The 18052-nt window shown below is 40.0% G+C and overlaps 1 protein-coding gene across 1 annotated transcript; it reads left to right on the forward strand.

Moving 5' to 3' along the window:
- The first annotated feature begins 15369 nt into the window (after positions 1–15369).
- Positions 15370–16118, forward strand: LOC134208012 (NPC intracellular cholesterol transporter 2-like). Its single transcript, XM_062684114.1, has 2 exons — positions 15370–15625; positions 15698–16118. The coding sequence occupies exons 1-2, from the start codon at positions 15559–15561 to the stop codon at positions 16087–16089; spliced, it is 459 nt and encodes a 152-aa protein (XP_062540098.1). The 5' UTR covers positions 15370–15558; the 3' UTR covers positions 16090–16118.
- The last annotated feature ends 1934 nt before the right edge of the window (positions 16119–18052 follow it).

The raw sequence follows: 18052 nt of genomic DNA on the forward strand, positions 1-18052 counted from the left end.
TAAGAACATACATAATTCATCGTAGATCAGCCTGTCATACCCTACCCGTAAGCCTAACGACTTGCAGCTCCATGTTCCAAGTTTCCAATCGTGATCTTTTATTCGTCACCTAGGTCGTTGCCGATTGCATCGAGTCGTATTATCTTCTATGTCGTTCTTAATGGTTGTTTGGCTTATTGGGCCTGCGCAAACCTCCTGTCTCGTCGGAGGACCGTCGTGTCAGGGCTGTTTAGCGTCGCACCAAACACCAGGACTTGGACTTGTGCGCTTTGAGCAGCACACGATCGCTTTGGTGGGGCCTACTTGCGCATACATGCAGCTTTTTATAGGAATTTAACAGAGCCTACTGTCAAACCCCACCACATCCTAATGATAACAAATTATTATCAAACTCACTGGTTCAAGGTTTTCCAGATTCAAGCGATCAGATGATTTTCTCGGTAAAGCTTAGTATGCAGTTCTTAAGGAAAATGCTCAAGGAAAATTTGATCAAATTACCAAAGTAATTTTGACAATTTGTAAATGAAATCATAAAAGTAGGCGAATGAATAATATTTGCATTCATTCGTCAGTCGATTTGGCAAAAATGTCATCATGCAGGTAAGTAATTTAAAATACTAGCACTTTTATTTGTTTTAAATACCTATTCTATTGTAGGAATATTAGATCAAAATCAACATAAGGTTTTGTAGCCTGGCCTGGCGAGGCTTTTTAATAGTTATGTGTGCCAATGAACCATCTCCGTGGAGGAACACTTGTTTTCAGTGTTATGAAAGCTCAGGGGAATTTTAGTTAATCTGTTTTGGTTCTACTGTAGATACCAAATATTTTCCAGGTACACCAGCTGGCCAAATATGGACTTGGAAATGTGGTTCTACTGATAGCACGTGGACGACCAATATCATCACATGTCAAGTTCTTGCCAACCGAAAATCCCGACACACTTCAGGACAGTAATGGACGGAGATTCCCAAGTAGTTCGACTTGGAGTAACAAGCCATGCAACGAAACTTCAGGGAAAATATCGAATGAAACTTGAAAACCCTCACACAACTCATTTACGGCACTTACCTGTCTTCTGGAGTGCGGTAAGATGACGGCTTTTAGGAGCCCTTTGAAGCTGGCACGTGGGGTCAGGAGCGTGGCAAAGACGGAATGGGCACCGACACACCATGCGGAAACAAAAAAAAAACTGCCAAATAAAAAGCCGGCTTATAGAATTGTGTGAGTTTGATATGGGGTAGCGATCTAAATTATTATATTTTTTTTAAATTTCGTATCACACACCGCGCAGGACTGCAAAGACGGCTAATTAGTTACAATTTCCCCAGCTGCCTATCAGGAGGGAAAATTCTGAAAACTAGTACTGTAACACTGGTTCTAAACAATTCCCACATATTTATATCTCGCCAAACACACAGCGAAACTAACCGTAAATGCCAACGCATGATTTGTAATAAAAATACCGAACCGTAAAGTACCAAGGTTTGACCATCCACATCTCATCCATTTTTTTAAACAGAAGAATCTGTGGTTATATATCAAAAATCGGCTACTGAAGGCAAATCCATTGCATAAGTCTTTTTGTCTTTTTGTGGTCATCCAGCATGTGGCATTCCAGTCGTACCACACTGCATGTATGCAACATGATATGGAGTAGAAGAAATTTTTGGATGAGTATCATACATTATAGTCATGCAAATCTAATGATTATTTTGTGATTTTCAGACCGCATCGTGCTTTCGTGCTGTGCGGTTCTTTCTCTCTTTGCGGAAGGAAGTTTTTAATACTACCCGAAGCTATTTTAATTTCAACGGTGCTTCTTAGCGCTATTTGTACCCACTGATCCCGTTACGATCTTTGCAAGGACCCGTGCCTTCGTTTTACGTTGGACCCGTTTGCGGAAGTAAAATTCCGACAAGCGGTGGTAATCCTGCAGGGACACCGTTCTGGGAAAAAACCTCTTAGAAGGTCACGTCTCCACGCTCAGCAATGAGTATTAACAAAAACAAGAGGAAGGGGGAGTCTCTGAATTCTCCACTTCCTTCAAAGAAACAAGGTTTCAAGACCGTCCTGCCAAAGCGCGGAAAAAATAGAAGGAAGCTGGAGAATTCAGATATTCCTTCTAACTCTAATATCGGAAATAATTCTTCTCCAATCGAACTGAGCAATCAGTTCGATTTGATTAATGATGAAATTGAGCAAATCGAATCTACCTCTAGCCCAGGTGATTCGATTCATGCGAAAAGCAAAGAGATTCCGCCAATTGTGGTATCTGTTGCCGAGTTTTCTGGCTTCCGGAATGAGATTTTGAGTAACCTTCAGGGGATCAAGGTTTCATTTCAGATTGCTAGGAAGGGTGACTGCCGCGTTTTGCCGGGATCCTTTGACGATCGCAAACGTCTTCTTCAGTATTTAACTGAGAAGCGCCATAAATTCTTCACATACGACGACAAAACTGAGCGATTGTTCAAAGTCGTCTTGAAAGGTCTCCCCAGTGATGACAAATCACTGGATGAGATTAAAATTGAAATTTCTCAATTACTTGGATTTTCACCAGTCCAAGTAATTAAGATGAAAAAGAAATCCCATTCTGGTACTTCCCAGAGGGGCATTTCTCAAGAATTTTATTTAGTTCATTTTAAAAAAAGTGAACTAAATAATATGAAAAGTTTAGAAAAGGCCTGTATTATGTCCCATGTCCGTGTTACATGGGAACATTTCCGCAGGCCTGGGGGAAATTCAAAACCCTACCCAGTGCCGTAAGTGCCAAAAGTGGGGTCACGGAACCAAACATTGTCACATGGATGCTAAATGCATGATTTGTGGTGGAACCTCTCACGCCAAGGACGCATGTCCTGTGAGAGAAGATTCAAGTACATTTAAGTGCGCAAACTGTGGGGGCAATCATAAATCCAATTTCTGGGAATGCCCTTCACGCAAAAAAGTTTTGAATTCCCGTGCAAAATTGATGACGGGAAATTCCAATCGGATCCCAGATTCGACGGGTAGAAATTTTTCAAACGCTCAAATTTCTAAACCGGTTACCGGTCGAGCAATTCATACCCACCACAATTCACAAACAAATTTTGCCGCTCGTCAACGGGTAGCAAGCACTTCAGTAAATTCAAATTTTTCCAATGTACCTACGTATGCAAACATCGCTGCTGGTAGACCAAATTTCTCTTCTCAAAATGAGGTTTATACCCATGTCCCAACGGAAAATAACGGTCATGTTGCCGATTCAGGTAGCATGACTACTTCCGATTTTGATTTTTTAACTGAACAATTGCATCACATGATTGATGCAATGTTCAAAGCAAATACCATTCCTGAAGCTGTTCAGGTTGGTATAAAGTACACACAAAAAATTGTTATCGGACTCCGTTTCAATGGATCCAAATAATTGTGTGAAAGTTCTAAATTGGAATGCCCGCTCTCTAAAGGGTAAGGAAGATGAATTATTCAACTTCCTTTCAGTTCATAATGTGCATATTGCCATTATAACTGAAACGTATTTAAAACCAGGACTCTCCATTAAAAGAGATCCAAACTATTTTATCTACAGAAATGATCGTCTTGACAGCGCCTGTGGTGGGGTCGCCATTGTCATCAATAGACGTATCAAACATAAATTATTTTCTTCGTTTGAAACCAAAGTTTTTGAAACCTTTGGAGTTTCTGTTGAAACAAATTTTGGACAATTTTCCTTTATTGCAGCCTATTTGCCTTTTCAATGCAATGGGCAGCAAAAGAATTTGTTGAAAGCTGATCTTCAAATTCTGACTCGAAACAAATCAAAATTCTTCGTAATTGGTGACTTCAATGCCAAACACCGTTCATGGAATAATGCTCAAAGCAATTCCAACGGCAAAATTTTATTTGAAGATTGTTCTGCGGGATATTATACTATTCAATATCCCAATGGCCCTACTTGTTTTTCTTCCAGTCGAAATCCTTCTACAATTGATTTGGTTTTAACGGATTCAAATCAGCTGTGTGGCCAATTGGTAACTCATGCTGACTTTGACTCTGATCATCTTCCTGTGACATTTGAAATCTCACAAGAAGCCATTTATAATCCAATCAGCTCTACTTTCAATTATCATAGGGCTGATTGGGATTTATATAAAACGTATATCGATAGGAATTTTGATGTTGATATTCCTCTCGATACCAAAAGTGATATTGATAATGCTCTCGTATCTTTGACAAATTTAATTGTCGAAGCCAGAGGCATTGCAATTCCGAAATGTGAAGTTAAATTCAACTCCATTATTATTGACGACGATCTTCAGCTACTGATCCGTCTTAAAATGTGAGAAGAAGGCAATACCAAAGAACTCGCGATCCCGCGTTGAAAGTTATTTGGCGAGATTTGCAAAATGAAATTAAAAAACGTTTCGCTATTCTGAGAAATACCAACTTTGAGAATAATGTCTCGAAGTTGGATCCCAGTTCGAAACCCTTTTGGAAATTAACAAAATTCTTAAAAAACCTCAAAAGCCAATTCCAGCGCTTAAAGAAAGAAATAAAATGTTATTAACAAATGGCGAAAAGGCTCAAAAACTTGCTCAGCAGTTCGAGAGTGCCCATAATTTTAGTCTAGGTCTCACTAGTCCAATGAGTCCAGTGAGGATCAGGTTACACGAAGCTTCGAAGACATTCTCAACCAAGATAATGGTTTTGACCCTTCGTTGGGAACTAATTTGGGTGAAGTGAGATCTATTACTAGAAAATTTAAAAATATGAAAGCCCCGGGTGATGATGGTATTTTCTACATACTTATCAAAAAACTTCCTGAGAGCTCTTTATCCTTTTTGGTTAATTTATTTAACAAATGTTTTCAATTGGCATACTTCCCAGATAAATGGAAAAACGCCAAAGTTGTTCCAATTTTGAAGCCGGACAAAATCCAGCTGAGGCTTCTAGTTATCGCCTAATCAGTTTGCTTTCTTCAATAAGCAAACTGTTTGAAAAGATTATTTTAAATAGAATGATGGTTCATATTAATGACAATTCTATTTTTGCTGATGAGCAATTTGGTTTTCGCCATGGGAATTCAACCACTCATCAGTTATTAAGAGTTACGAACTTAATTCGGCTCAACAAATCTGAAGGATATTCGACTGGAGTTGCTCTTCTTGATATAGAGAAAGCATTTGACAGTGTTTGGCATGAAGGTTTGATTGTAAAATTGTTGAATTTTAATTTTCCTCTGTACATTATAAAACTGATCCAAAATTATTTATCAGATCGCTCACTGCAGGTAAACTATCAGAATTCTAAATCTGATAGATTACCTGTAAGAGCTGGTGTTCCCAAAGGCAGCATACTGGGGCCCATTTTGTATAACATTTTTACTTCTGACTTACCTGATTTACCACCAGGGTGTCAAAAATCTTTGTTTGCAGATGACACAGGTCTCTCAGCCAAAGGGCGTAGCCTTCGTGTCATTTGTAGTAGATTGCAAAAAAGTTTGGATATTTTCTCCACTTACTTGCAAAAATGGAAAATTTCCTTGAATTCTTCCAAAACTCAGCTTATAATTTTCCCACATAAGCCGAGAGCTTCTTATTTGAAACCTTCTAGCAGACATATTGTTACTATGAATGGGGTTCCAATTAATTGGTCTAGCGAAGCTAAATATTTAGGACTTCTGCTAGATCAAAAATTAACTTTTAAAAATCACATTGAAGGCCTTCAAGCCAAATGTAACAAATATATTAAGTGTCTATATCCACTTATAAACAGAAAATCAAAACTTTGTCTTAAGAACAAACTTTTGATTTACCAACAAATTTTTAGACCTGCCATGTTGTATGCTGTGCCAATATGGACTAGTTGCTGCAATAACAGAAAGAAGGCACTCCAGAGGATTCAAAATAAAATTTTGAAAATGATTCTGAAGTTGCCTTCGTGGTATAGTACCAATGAACTTCATAGAATTTCTAATATTGAGAAATTGCAACAAATGTCCAACAAAATAATTTCCAATTTTAGACAAAAATCGTTGCAGTCTTCTATTGCAACGATTAACTCCTTGTACCCTTAGTATAAAATAGGTTAAGTTTAGTTTAAGTTGAAAACATTGTAATTCCTACATGGTTCAATTCAACCAGAGGAAAAAATTCTAACTGCCAGAGGCAATTGAAATGTATTAATAATAACTAAAAGCGTAACATAGCAAATAAGGATGATAGTGTTAAGAAAACACGGAACACCTAGTCTAAGAGATGAATGCATGTATTAGATAATTAGCAAATAAAATTAGTTAAAAAAAAAAAAAAAAAAAAAAAAAAAAAAATTTTGTGATTTTAAAGAATATTGGAGAAATTCGGAAAAGTTACCCCGGTATGTCAATTTTCGAAGTTCAATGTGAAGATCGTGATGAAGAGAGGCGATGCGATGGTTTGAATATCGCACATTTTCGCGTGAATTACTCTATGATTTCTCTTTTAGCTGAACAGAACAATTATTGAAAAATAAACAAAATAATAGCAAACATCCGCCAAAAAGTATAAAACAAACTTTTATGGTGTTTGATATTATGGAACAGTAATATAAAAGTGGTCATCATATTGTTAGTTACAGAATCAGTAATCTTATAAATATTTAAAAATATTAGTCTATTACGTTGAAAAATCTAAAGCAATTTTCAAATACTGAGGATAACCAATCAGGTTCCAGGAGCCATGATAGCGTCAGTTGATCCAGGAGTTTATCCTAAAGATGTTCCTCTTGTAATTGCTCCGGGTAATCGTCCTAAAGTTCTTCCAAGAATTTCTCTTGGAATTAGGCCAGAAATCTCTCAAGAAATTCCACCAGAAGTTCCTCCTGAAACTTCCACAGGACTTCCTCCAGGGACTAGACCTGAACTCCTCTGGGATTTTTTTCGTCAGGAATTCCTCATGAAGTTTCTCCAGGAATTACTCGATAAATTTCTCCTGTAGTTCCTCCAAATGTTTCTCTTGGGGTTCCTCCCCAGGATTTTCTTCTGGATATTCTCCAAAAATTTCACCTAGAATTAGCCCTGAAGATTCTACCGAAGCACCTCCAAAAATTTCCTTATATGTTATAGAGATGTTCAGCCCTATGCTGACTCATCTTTCATGTATGTATGTATGTAGTTATCCACCATCCTGGCTTGAGTCCTGCTCTGCATACGGTTCCACTCAATAGTACAGTGTAATTCAATGATCATTCTGCTATCAATGCACTGCTATATGAAGGGCCAAAAATAGATAGTCCGTCAGCAGAGACACTAACGCGAAACCCGCGGGATAGAGAGAATCTCCTTCCAACAGTGAAATCCAACCGACTAATAACTAGATTTGCAATACTTTTTGAGCTTTCCGAGGGATGGCTTCTTTGAAGAAGGGCTGACTCATCTTTCATCTACAAAAATTCTTCCTGAAGTTTATCCTGGAGTTTTTCCAGAAATACATGCTGGAGTTTCTCCAGGAATTCCTTTTAGAGTTTCTCTAGGCATTGTTCCTCCAGAAATTCATCGCGAAGTTTCTTCTGAAATTTCACTGAGTTCCTCCAGGAATTCCTCCTGGAGTTCCTCCAAGAATTCATCCTGGGGTTCCTTCTGAAATCCCTTTTATAGTTATTTCGGAAATTTATTCTGGAGTTCCTGCAAATATTTCTCTTATGATTCCTTCATGCGTTTCTATTGGAGTGTTCCAGTCAAGGATGTTATCGATCATTTAGTAATCTGCGTTCGATCATTTAGTAGTATCAGAATGTCGGCTCAGGGGGCACGTTTCCCTCAATTTAGGCGAATTATGTCATCCCCTTCACTGTATTTTTCATCATTAAGGGTAGTAGCACTATATTTCGCCACCCTGCAGGTGATTATACAACAAAGCCACAAATCGGTTATCTTGGTGGTGCCTTTCTCGCGCGTAATTAAAATGAGAAAAACACATGAGAGAGGTTAAATTAGCCTTTTAGGGGGATAGATTTTACTTTTTCATCAATCTATATCTATATGCTTTCATTTGAATGCATTGCACCAATTTCTGAATATTTTTTTATTTCGATTTTACAAAAAATCCAGGTCGGACCCTTGGCAAAGTATAGGTACAAAGTATACGTGAAGCACTGTGAAGGATGTAGAATCACTCCAAAACCGAACTTTTGATAGAATGCTCGGAGACCCACAGTATTATATACCAATCGACTCAAAGCTGATGACTGAATGTGTGTATATGTGTACAAAAATGTGAGACACACTTATCGGATTTACACGTATCAAGTTTCAATCGACACGGATTGCTGCCTAGTTGTATCCTATTAAAAATTGGCTCCATCGGCCATTGCGTTCCAGGGTTATTAAAAAATCAGAAACTGCTGCAATGCATTCAAATGATTAATTTGGGTTTTTTCATTATACCATTTAAACTATGAGCAAAACAATCAGATTCAACACCCCATGTGTATTCTGTACATTATCTAATTAAGTGGGATGTCCAAATTAAAATCCCCGGTTTATAATTGATAGCCCTGTCTGTCGCATTTGTAATCGATGACTCAGTTAGTATCTACTATGCAAATAGCTTCCGTAAACCTAACCGGTTGACGACGATTCAGTCCCAATGTCTAGACCGAGCTGATAACGCATAGTGATTATTATTTCGGAGTTGCGTATCATTGTGCAGCGGAAATTCGCACTGATCAATTGTTCACAAAGGGGAGGGGGGAACACTGACGACTGGAAAAGATCTTTTGTGTAAAAATTGTTTCATTCAAAATGATAACTCTACGAGCTTGATCCAGACATTCTAGTGCGAGCTAGCGAATAGGATCGATATTGGTGAAGTTCTGCGAATCGTTCGCTGTTGTACAAAGTCACCCATCTACAAAGTGCTTATCAGACCTGTAGTCCTTTACAGACAGGAAATCGGAACAGTGGAGGATCATAAATATATGAATAGCTAAAATCTTAAGTGGTGCTTTTCCGCACGCCTCAACCTGGTTCAACGCCTAAGCAGAGTTGGAGAAACTAAAATTAAGTTTAGAAAGCTCATTCCGTGCCGATAGTTCGAACGAGCCAGACGTGTGTGCTGTGTCTCATCGCGGATTGTGTTCGGTAGTGAAAAGGCTATTGTGTGGTGCTCCTACCTACGGATCCAAGGCGATCGCTGTCGGCGAGTGAAGTAGCTGCTTCTGGCGACGCCAGTGAAGCAGGCTATTGTTACTGCTGCTACCTACAGCAGCAGGGGCAGATAAGTGGCAAAACTTTTTATTGTTCTCCCTTCTGTTTGATACAGAGTGGGACTGCTTAGAATTAATCGAATTAGTTTTTTTAAGTTTTTTTTCTAATTTGCTATTAGTTCTAAGTTAGTATAAGCAAAATTATCCTTCCACCTTGCGGGGTGAGAATGGAGGAGGAGACTGGAGAAGGCAATGTGCCTGCTAAAGATGGAGGGCGCACTCGATTGTACCATGCGGCTTCGCCTGGGCCTTGGGTTGTTTACTTTCGGCAGAAAGTAAAAAGCCTAGATTTTCTCGGCATTAAACGAGATTTGACGCGTCGTTTTCCGAAGCTTGATTTTAGCCAGATCAACAGGAACAAACTGCGCATCACCGCACCTACATACCAGGTGGCGAATGAAATTGCTGGCGACAGGGCGTACAATGTTGAATATATGGTTTATGTCCCCTCGCGAGAGGTCGAAATTGAAGGTGTGATCAACGCAGCGAGCCTGACTTGCAAGGATGTACTTGCGGGAAAAGGCCGCCTAAAGAATGCAATGGAGTCTACCGTGGATATTCTGGACTGCAAGGAATTGCATTCAGCAGCCACGGTAGATGGAAAGAAGGTATATTCCAAGTCAGGTTCGCTTCGGGTGACGTTCGCCGGTTCGATGCTCCCAAAATATGTTGATATTGAAAACATGCTATTTCCGGTGCGTCTTTTGTGCCAAGGGTATTTAATTGTACCAATTGCAAACAACTTGGTCACACTGCCGAGTTTTGTGACAACAAACCACGTTGTGGCAAATGTTCTGAAAGGCATAGGGAGGAGTCCTGCCAGCAACAGGCAACAAAATGTGCTTATTGTGGTTTGAATCCTCCCCATGGTTTGCAGGAATGCCCGGTGTACAAAAGCGCACCCAAAAAGTGAAGCGCTCGTTGGTACAGCGCTCCAAGCAGTCGTATGCGGAAATGGTTAAGTCGCAAGACACATCCGCCACAGCCACTGCATCGACTGCTATTTCAGCCACCGTTCGTGTAAGTGATTATTATGATTCCATATCCATTGATGAATTGGACTCTGACGCTGCCGATATGGATGATCCTGCGGAGGTACACGTGCCCGAAAAGAGGAAGCAACCGTCTTCCCGGGATCGCGCCGCAAGAGAACAAAAATCATCCATAAAAGCTTGGCAAAATCTGAAGGTAATGGGGTTCATTTAAAATCCCGAAGCAACCTGTCCCTACTGCTTCTTTTGATCCTAGTTGCAGTAAGGCATTCGCCATTGCCAAAATCCGATGTTTCGAAGAAACATCCGGCTAGAGAATCAACGAAAGAAAAAAGTAATTCGCACTTCTAGTAAAAAGTATTCCGTCCAAGCGAAGATTGATCTCCTTTAAGGACCTTGTGGACCGTTTTTGAATTTATTCAATATTCCGAATTCATTGAGGCCTATCATTGACCTTTTCATACCAACAGTGGAAAGTTATCTGAAGCAATTGACTGTTTCATGGCTCTTCTTGCAGGAATTGTATCTTTCGATGGATAATACGGCCTATACCCAAGATACAATCACTGTGCTGCAGTGGAACTGTCATAGTCTGAAAAATAAATTAGACGTGTTCAAGTTTTTGATTCGCAATTCCGATTGCGATATATTTGCACTCTGTGAAACATGGCTTTCTTCTGAAGATGAAATCAACTTCCACGATTTTAATATTATTCGCCAAGATCGGGATGATCATTATGGTGGCGTTCTTTTGGGGATCAAAAAATGCTACTCCTTCTACAAAATTCCCATTCCGACTGTTAATGGCCTAGAGATCGTCGCTTGCCAAATAAATGTAAAGAATAAAGATCTTTGCATAGCTTCAGTGTACATTCCTCCAAATGCCTCTATTAATCGTCGACATTTTTGGAGCGCAGTCTCCCTCCTATCATCTCCAGTATTGATATTGGGTGATATGAACGCACATGGTATTGGATGGGACGAAACGTATGACGATTATAGAGCGCCTATTTTCTATGATTTGTGTGACGATTTCAATTTGAATATTTTGAACACTGGTGAAGTAACTCGTATAGGACCAAATGGTCAACAAAGCCGTATTGATCTGTCTTTATGTTCAAATTCACTATCATTAGATTGCACGTGGAAGGTAATTCAAGATCCCCATGGTAGTGACCATATGCCGATAGTCACCACAATTAAGGGTGGCTATCAACAATCTGATCCAGTTAATGTTCCTTTCGATCTCACGAAGAACATTGACTGGCAAAATTTGCATCGGCGGTAAAAATTGGTATTGAATCAACTGATACTCTTCCACCTTTGGATGAATATCGATTCCTTACTGAGTTGATTCAAAAAGCGCACTAGAAGCTCAGAAACGACGCGTTCCAAGTACATCTGTCATCAGAAGACCAGCCACTCCTGGATGGGATGATGAATGTACTAAGTTGTATTCTGAGAAATCTGATGCCTTCAAGGCCTTCCGTAAACACGGAAGGTCCGAGCTTTGAAGAGTATTTGAGGCTCGAAAGAAAACTCAAAAATCTTCTCAAGGCAAAAAACGTGGCTACGGGCGACGTTGTGCCGAGGGACTATCACGAGAAACCTCAATGACAACACTTTGGAAAACGGCTCGCAACATGCGGAACCGCATTTCCACCAATGCGAGTGAAGAATACTCCAATCGATGGATATTCAACTTCGCAAAGAAGGTCTGCCCAGATTCCGTACCAGCAGAACCGCTATTTCGAGAATCAGTCACTGATCCCGGTTCTTTGGGTGGACCATTCACAATGCTGGAACTTTCTATGTCTCTTCTTTCATCGAATAACTCTGCTCCGGGATGCGATAACATCAAATTCAATCTTCTTAAAAACCTCCCAGATATCACAAAAAGACGATTACTTGACCTGTACAACTGTTTCATGGAGTACAACATTGTGCCACCTGAATGGCGACAGGTCAAAGTAATAGCTATTCAAAAGCCTGGGAAACCAGCGTCTAATCACAATTCATACCGACCGATTGCCATGCTATCATGCATGAGAAAGTTATTAGAGAAAATGATCCTTTCAAGAGTCAACCATTGGGTCGAACAAAATGCATTACTCTCAAATACTCAGTTTGGATTTCGAAAAGGGAAAGGAACAAACGATTGTCTAGCGTTGCTCTCTTCAGATATTCAGCTGGCCTTTGCGCACAAGGAGCAATTGGCTTCAGTATTCTTGGATATTAAGGGCGCTTTTGATTCAGTTTCCATAGAAGTACTGTCAGACAATCTGCACAGTAGTGGATTACCCGTTATTTTGAACAATTTCTTGTATAATTTGTTGTCAGAAAAACAAATGAACTTCACACTCGGCACTCTGACAACTTCCAGAAATAGCTACATGGGCCTTCCCCAAGGATCATGTTTAAGTCCCTTGCTTTATAATTTCTATGTTAAAGATATTGACAATTGTTTGGAAGGACAATGCACGCTCAGACAACTTGCAGATGATGCCGTGGTCTCTCTAAGAGGTCCATGTGCAGCTGTCTTGCAAGGACCATTGCAAAGTACCCTGGATAATCTGACTGTTTGGGCCAGACATTTAGGGATCGAGTTTTCACCGCAAAAAACTCAGTTGGTTGTGTTTACTAAGAAGCGGTATCCTGCTCAACTGAAACTCAAGCTGTTGAATGATGACATCAACCAATCTTTATCTTCAAAATACCTTGGGGTCGTGTTTGATTCCAAATGTACCTGGAAACTCCACATTGAGTATTTGATACAAAAATGTCGGAAAAGGATCAATTTTCTACGTTCTATCTCCGGAACATGGTGGGTGCTCACCCGGAAGACCTCATCAAACTCTATAGAACGACTATTCTCTCTGTTTTAGAGTATGGCTCCTTCTGCTTCCTCTCAGCAGCTGATTGCCACCTGATCAAATTGGAACGAATTCAGTATCGTTGTTTGCGTATTGCCCTTGGCTGCATGCATTCAACGCATAACATGAGCCTGGAGGTGCTTGCTGGAGTCACTCCTTTAAAGCACCGTTACTGGGAGCTCTCACTTAGAATACTCATCAAATGTGGAACAAGTAACACACTTGTTCTAGATAACTTCGATAATATGCTTGAACTAACTTGTCGTTCAAGATTCCTTAGAGTCTATCTCAACTACATTTCTTCAGATCTTTGTCTTCCGTGTTATAATCCACCTCGAGTTCACTTCACCAACGACAGTTCCTCAATTGTATACGATCTGTCCATGAAACATGCTATTCAAGGAATACCAGATCATCTTCGACAAATATCTATTCCCTCACTTTTTCTGAAAAATATGAACATGTCAATTGCAACAACAGATATTTCACTGATGGTTCTCGCATCAACGGATCCACTGGCTTCGGTGTTTTCAATGTAACTTCAACCACCTTCCGAAAACTTCAGGAACCGTGTTCGGTTTATGTTGCTGAGCTGGCAGCAATTAACTTCGCTTTGGGGATAATTTCCAATCAGCCCGTAGACCATTATTTCATCTTCTCGGATAGTCTTAGTTCTATCGAGGCACTCCGGTCGATGAAACCTGTTAAGCACGCATCTTACTTTCTTACAAACATAAGAGAGCAGATGCGTGTTTTGGTCGAAAGATCATTCAAGATTACCTTTGCTTGGGTCCCTTCTCACTGCTCAATCTACGGCAATGAGAAGGCAGACTCGCTGGCAAAGGTGGGCGCACAGGAAGGTGAAGTTTATGATAGACAATACTCGAGCAACGAGTTTTTCCCATTAGTCCGTCAGAGTACTCTTCAAAGTTGGCAAAGAAATTGGACACACAACGAACTTGGACGGTGGCTATTTTCCATAGTTCCAAAAGTTTCTGGGCGAGCGTGGTTCAGAGGTGAGGACTTAAGTCAAGGCTTCATTCGCGTGATGTCGAGACTTATGTCTAATCACTATTCACTAAACGCACATCTGTACAGAATAAACCTTGTCGATAGCAACTTATGTAGGTGCGGAGCCGGTTATGATGACATCGATCACGTAGTTTGGTCCTGCTCGGAAAATGACGCCTCCAGAGAGCAATTATTGGATACCCTTGTGGCCCGAGGTAAACAACCCTTCAGGGAAGTTCGAGGTGTTTTGGGAGATCGTGATGTTGTCTATATGCAGGCCATTTATAGTTTTCTTTGTGCTTCTGACATCAAAATCTAACATTTTGTTTTTTTTTTCTTTAAAGTTTTTTTTTTGTTCTGTCTCTGCCTTTTTGTTCCGTAGAGCCCCATAGCTCTTGCCATCCGGAAGATGCTCCCAGTCGAACCATTCCTCGAGTACGACGACACGCCACATCGTCACTGACGCCAAATGCCCGGATGAGAAACTGAAATTTCCTGATCCCAAATCCTAAGCCCCGTCCATCCTTAAACATTGTTAACTAACCTCGAGTCACCACGAGTACGCTGGCTTCTACCCCCCTCTTACTAACCGTATAATAAAATGATATTGATTGTATATATCACAAAGAACAATGGCTCCGTAAAGTGTTATACACGCCTGAGCCTACCAAATAAACGAAATTGGAAAAAAAAAAAAAAAAAAAAAAAAAAAAAAAAAGTTTAGAAAGCAGTTAAATCAAATTGAAAGGATAATATTGTGGGACAAACAGTGGATGTATTTTCATAACAAAGTGTAAATCGAACATAAAAGATAAAAATGAACCTGAAAATAGTCTACTACGCATGCAGAGATAGTACAGTGGTGACCCAACGCACGAGGGCCACCCACGAAGCATTAAGTTGACGTTTTGCACACACGACATAGAACGAAAACCACAGGCATCGAACAGGCTAGTGATAAATTAAACTCAAGTAAACAAAACAATAATCAAAAATGGTTTCATCGTTCGTCAAATCATGTAACATTTTTCATGTCGGTTTGATAGTCATGCATAAACATTACATTGGTGCTTCTTGACCTTGGTTTAAATTCAGTTCTAACCGGTCAATCTCCTAGTACTTTTTTGTCTATCTTTCTCAATATCTGTTACGTATTTGACCGTTTATGATGAAAATTTCCAGTTCTGTCGATGAAAGTTCAATCGATGTTTTTATTATTGTTTTTATTTTATGACGACCACCAGCTTCGAATATCTTCAAATCTTTATGCTTCTTACTTGTGTACTTGTCAACGCTTGAATAAGCAGCTCGGTTATCTTATCGAACTTGTCTTACCACACGTCTATTTTTCACCGATATTTGATTGGCAGCCCCATCGGCTTTGTATAAAAGAAAAGGCGGTTACTCATTGAACCGTATTCTTGCGCCAGTTTCGATAACAGCAGCACAACTCAACCAAAATGTTCAAGTACCTCCTGATCGCCGCCCTGGTCCCAGCCATTCTGGCTCAGACCCCCGTTCGGCAGTGTAAGTGGTTTTGAGATAACTTCCTTACGGGTCTTTAACGTCCCCCACCCCCTAATTTCGATCTGTTCGCAGGTGCCAATGGCGCTGGTATGCCCCAAACGGTGGACATCAACGGATGCACGACCTCGCCCTGCCCGATCCAGAATGGAGCCCCCATCCAAGCCTTCGCCCAGGGAATCACTAGCCCAGTCGCCACCAACGGACTAGAATCCTACATTGTGATCCGATTGGCCGGTCTGCAGATTCCGTTCCCAATGCCCGATGGTCTGGAGGATGCTTGCGCTGTCGGAACGGCGCCAGGTACTTGCCCGGTCTCGGCCGGACAGGTGTTCGACTACACTCTGAACCACGAAGGCCAACCTCTGAGCTTGACTGGTGTTACCGTCGTGGTAGAGGTCGGTCTGCTGGCCGATGATGGCACCGTGGTTGGTTGTCTGCAGTTCGATGCTCAAATCGTTGGTTAAATAAACAGATCAATCTCTCTATGTATAAATGAGTTTGTATTTCCTTTGAGGCACGAACTCACGAACGGGTTTACCAGGTTGTAAGATTTTCTTACCGATCGATTCGTCTTGGTCTCTGCTGTGTTTATGGGAAAAACACCCCTGTTTGATTTCAAGAAAACTATAACTAACTAAGGGTAAAAATCAGTAGGTAGCTTTAAATATTTATAAAACCATCATACTATGTGAATGTGGAAGTATTTTTTAATTACATAATGAAAATGATAGCAAAATACAATTTGATGTAACTTTCGATGTTTGTTTGCTCAACATTCTGGAGCGACGCTGGAACACTCAGTTGGACAACAAATTAACTTTTCTCAGCGGTTAATATGATAAAAATCCAGATTAATCCACCTAGCGTTGGTGGTGCCTTTCTCGCATTTAGTGAAGACACCAACCTTATATAAGTTTATATGGTCCAATGTACCATTTTCTTAATAACTTTTAAACGCAATGGCCGATCAATGGTGATCAACAAGGCTTTGTCCCCTGTCGAATGAAACTTGTTGCGAGAAAATCGGTTAAGGATTACTATAAGAAAAGTTGTCTAATGTTTTTTATAGCTTTTGTGCACAAACATACACACGAACAGACAGACATGTGCTCAGTTTGTCGAGCTGAGTCGATTGGTATATAACACTATGGGTCTAAGAGACTTCTATAAAAAGTTCGTTTTCGGAGTGAAATGATAGCCTTTCGGTACAACTTCATTGTACGAGAAAGGCAAAAACGTAACGTTTTTCGAAAATATATTTCACTGGTCAAAACGCCCCAGTGTAGGCAGGACGCTATGCCCTTACCAACTGGACACAAGCGCAGGGATGCCAGATTGTATTTTCAAATGCCTTCACAGTCGTTTAAAAATGTCTTAAAATGTCTTCAATATTAAAATTATGATTATTATCAGCAAGAAACTTCGGGCGAGAGGTGAGCCAGCCAAGGGCTAAAAACCTCTTTAATAATGACGATAATAATAATAACAAACTTCCAAATCCAATTGGTTTGTTAATTTAATAATCTCCTTGTTTATGTATATGTGTATAACGAGTTTCCCCTAAATTTTGTACTGAGTATTTGGTTAAAATTCCACCGGATTTTTTAACTGAATTTCCACGTGGGATACTTCGAAATTTATTTTTATATAATATCCTATAGAGATTCAAAACTTATTGTGAAATACTTGAAGAAACATCCAGAGAATTTTCTGAATTAACTTCCGGATAAAATTGTGGAGCGATTTCCGGATAAATTCCTGATGGAGCTTCTTTCTACTTTTACTAATTTCTTCTTGATGGTGCTCAATGAAGAAATTTCCCGATGAATTCCTGTTGTAACATCCAGAGGACTTACTGTAGCAACTTCCGGAGAAATTGGAGGATTTGAAAAGGAGTTCCTGTAGAAAGTTCAGGATGAGGAGTTTTTTTGGACTTTATTAGAGTGCTTTTCTTAATAGTTAGAGTCCATCACTGAAAAATTCCGGAGGGATTTTTGGAGAAATTCCTGAAGGATTTTCCTGATGAATTTCTGAAGGATATTACTGAAAGAATTTCCGGTGGTATTCCTGAAGAAACTTCCGGAAGAATTCTTGGAGGTAGTTCTGGATGAATCTTTGAAGAAGTTTCTTGAGGTATTACTGTATAAGTTTCCGAAAACAATTCTGGAGAAAATACCAGATAAATTCCATAACATACTTAAGGAGTCATTCTTGGATAATCTTTCGGCAACATTCTTGGAGAATCTTCCAAAGGAATTCCTGGAGAAACTTCCCAAGGGAATCCTTGGAGGGATCCGCAGGAATTCCTGAGGTCGGAAGAATTTCTAGAATACCGGAGGAGTTCTGGAGGATTTTTCGAAGAAATTCTTGGATGTACTTTCGCAGGAATTTCTGGACAATCTTACGGAGGAGCTCCTAGAGGAAACT

This window comes from Armigeres subalbatus, chromosome 1, assembly GCF_024139115.2.
Source record: "Armigeres subalbatus isolate Guangzhou_Male chromosome 1, GZ_Asu_2, whole genome shotgun sequence".
Lineage (NCBI taxonomy): Eukaryota > Metazoa > Arthropoda > Insecta > Diptera > Culicidae > Armigeres > Armigeres subalbatus.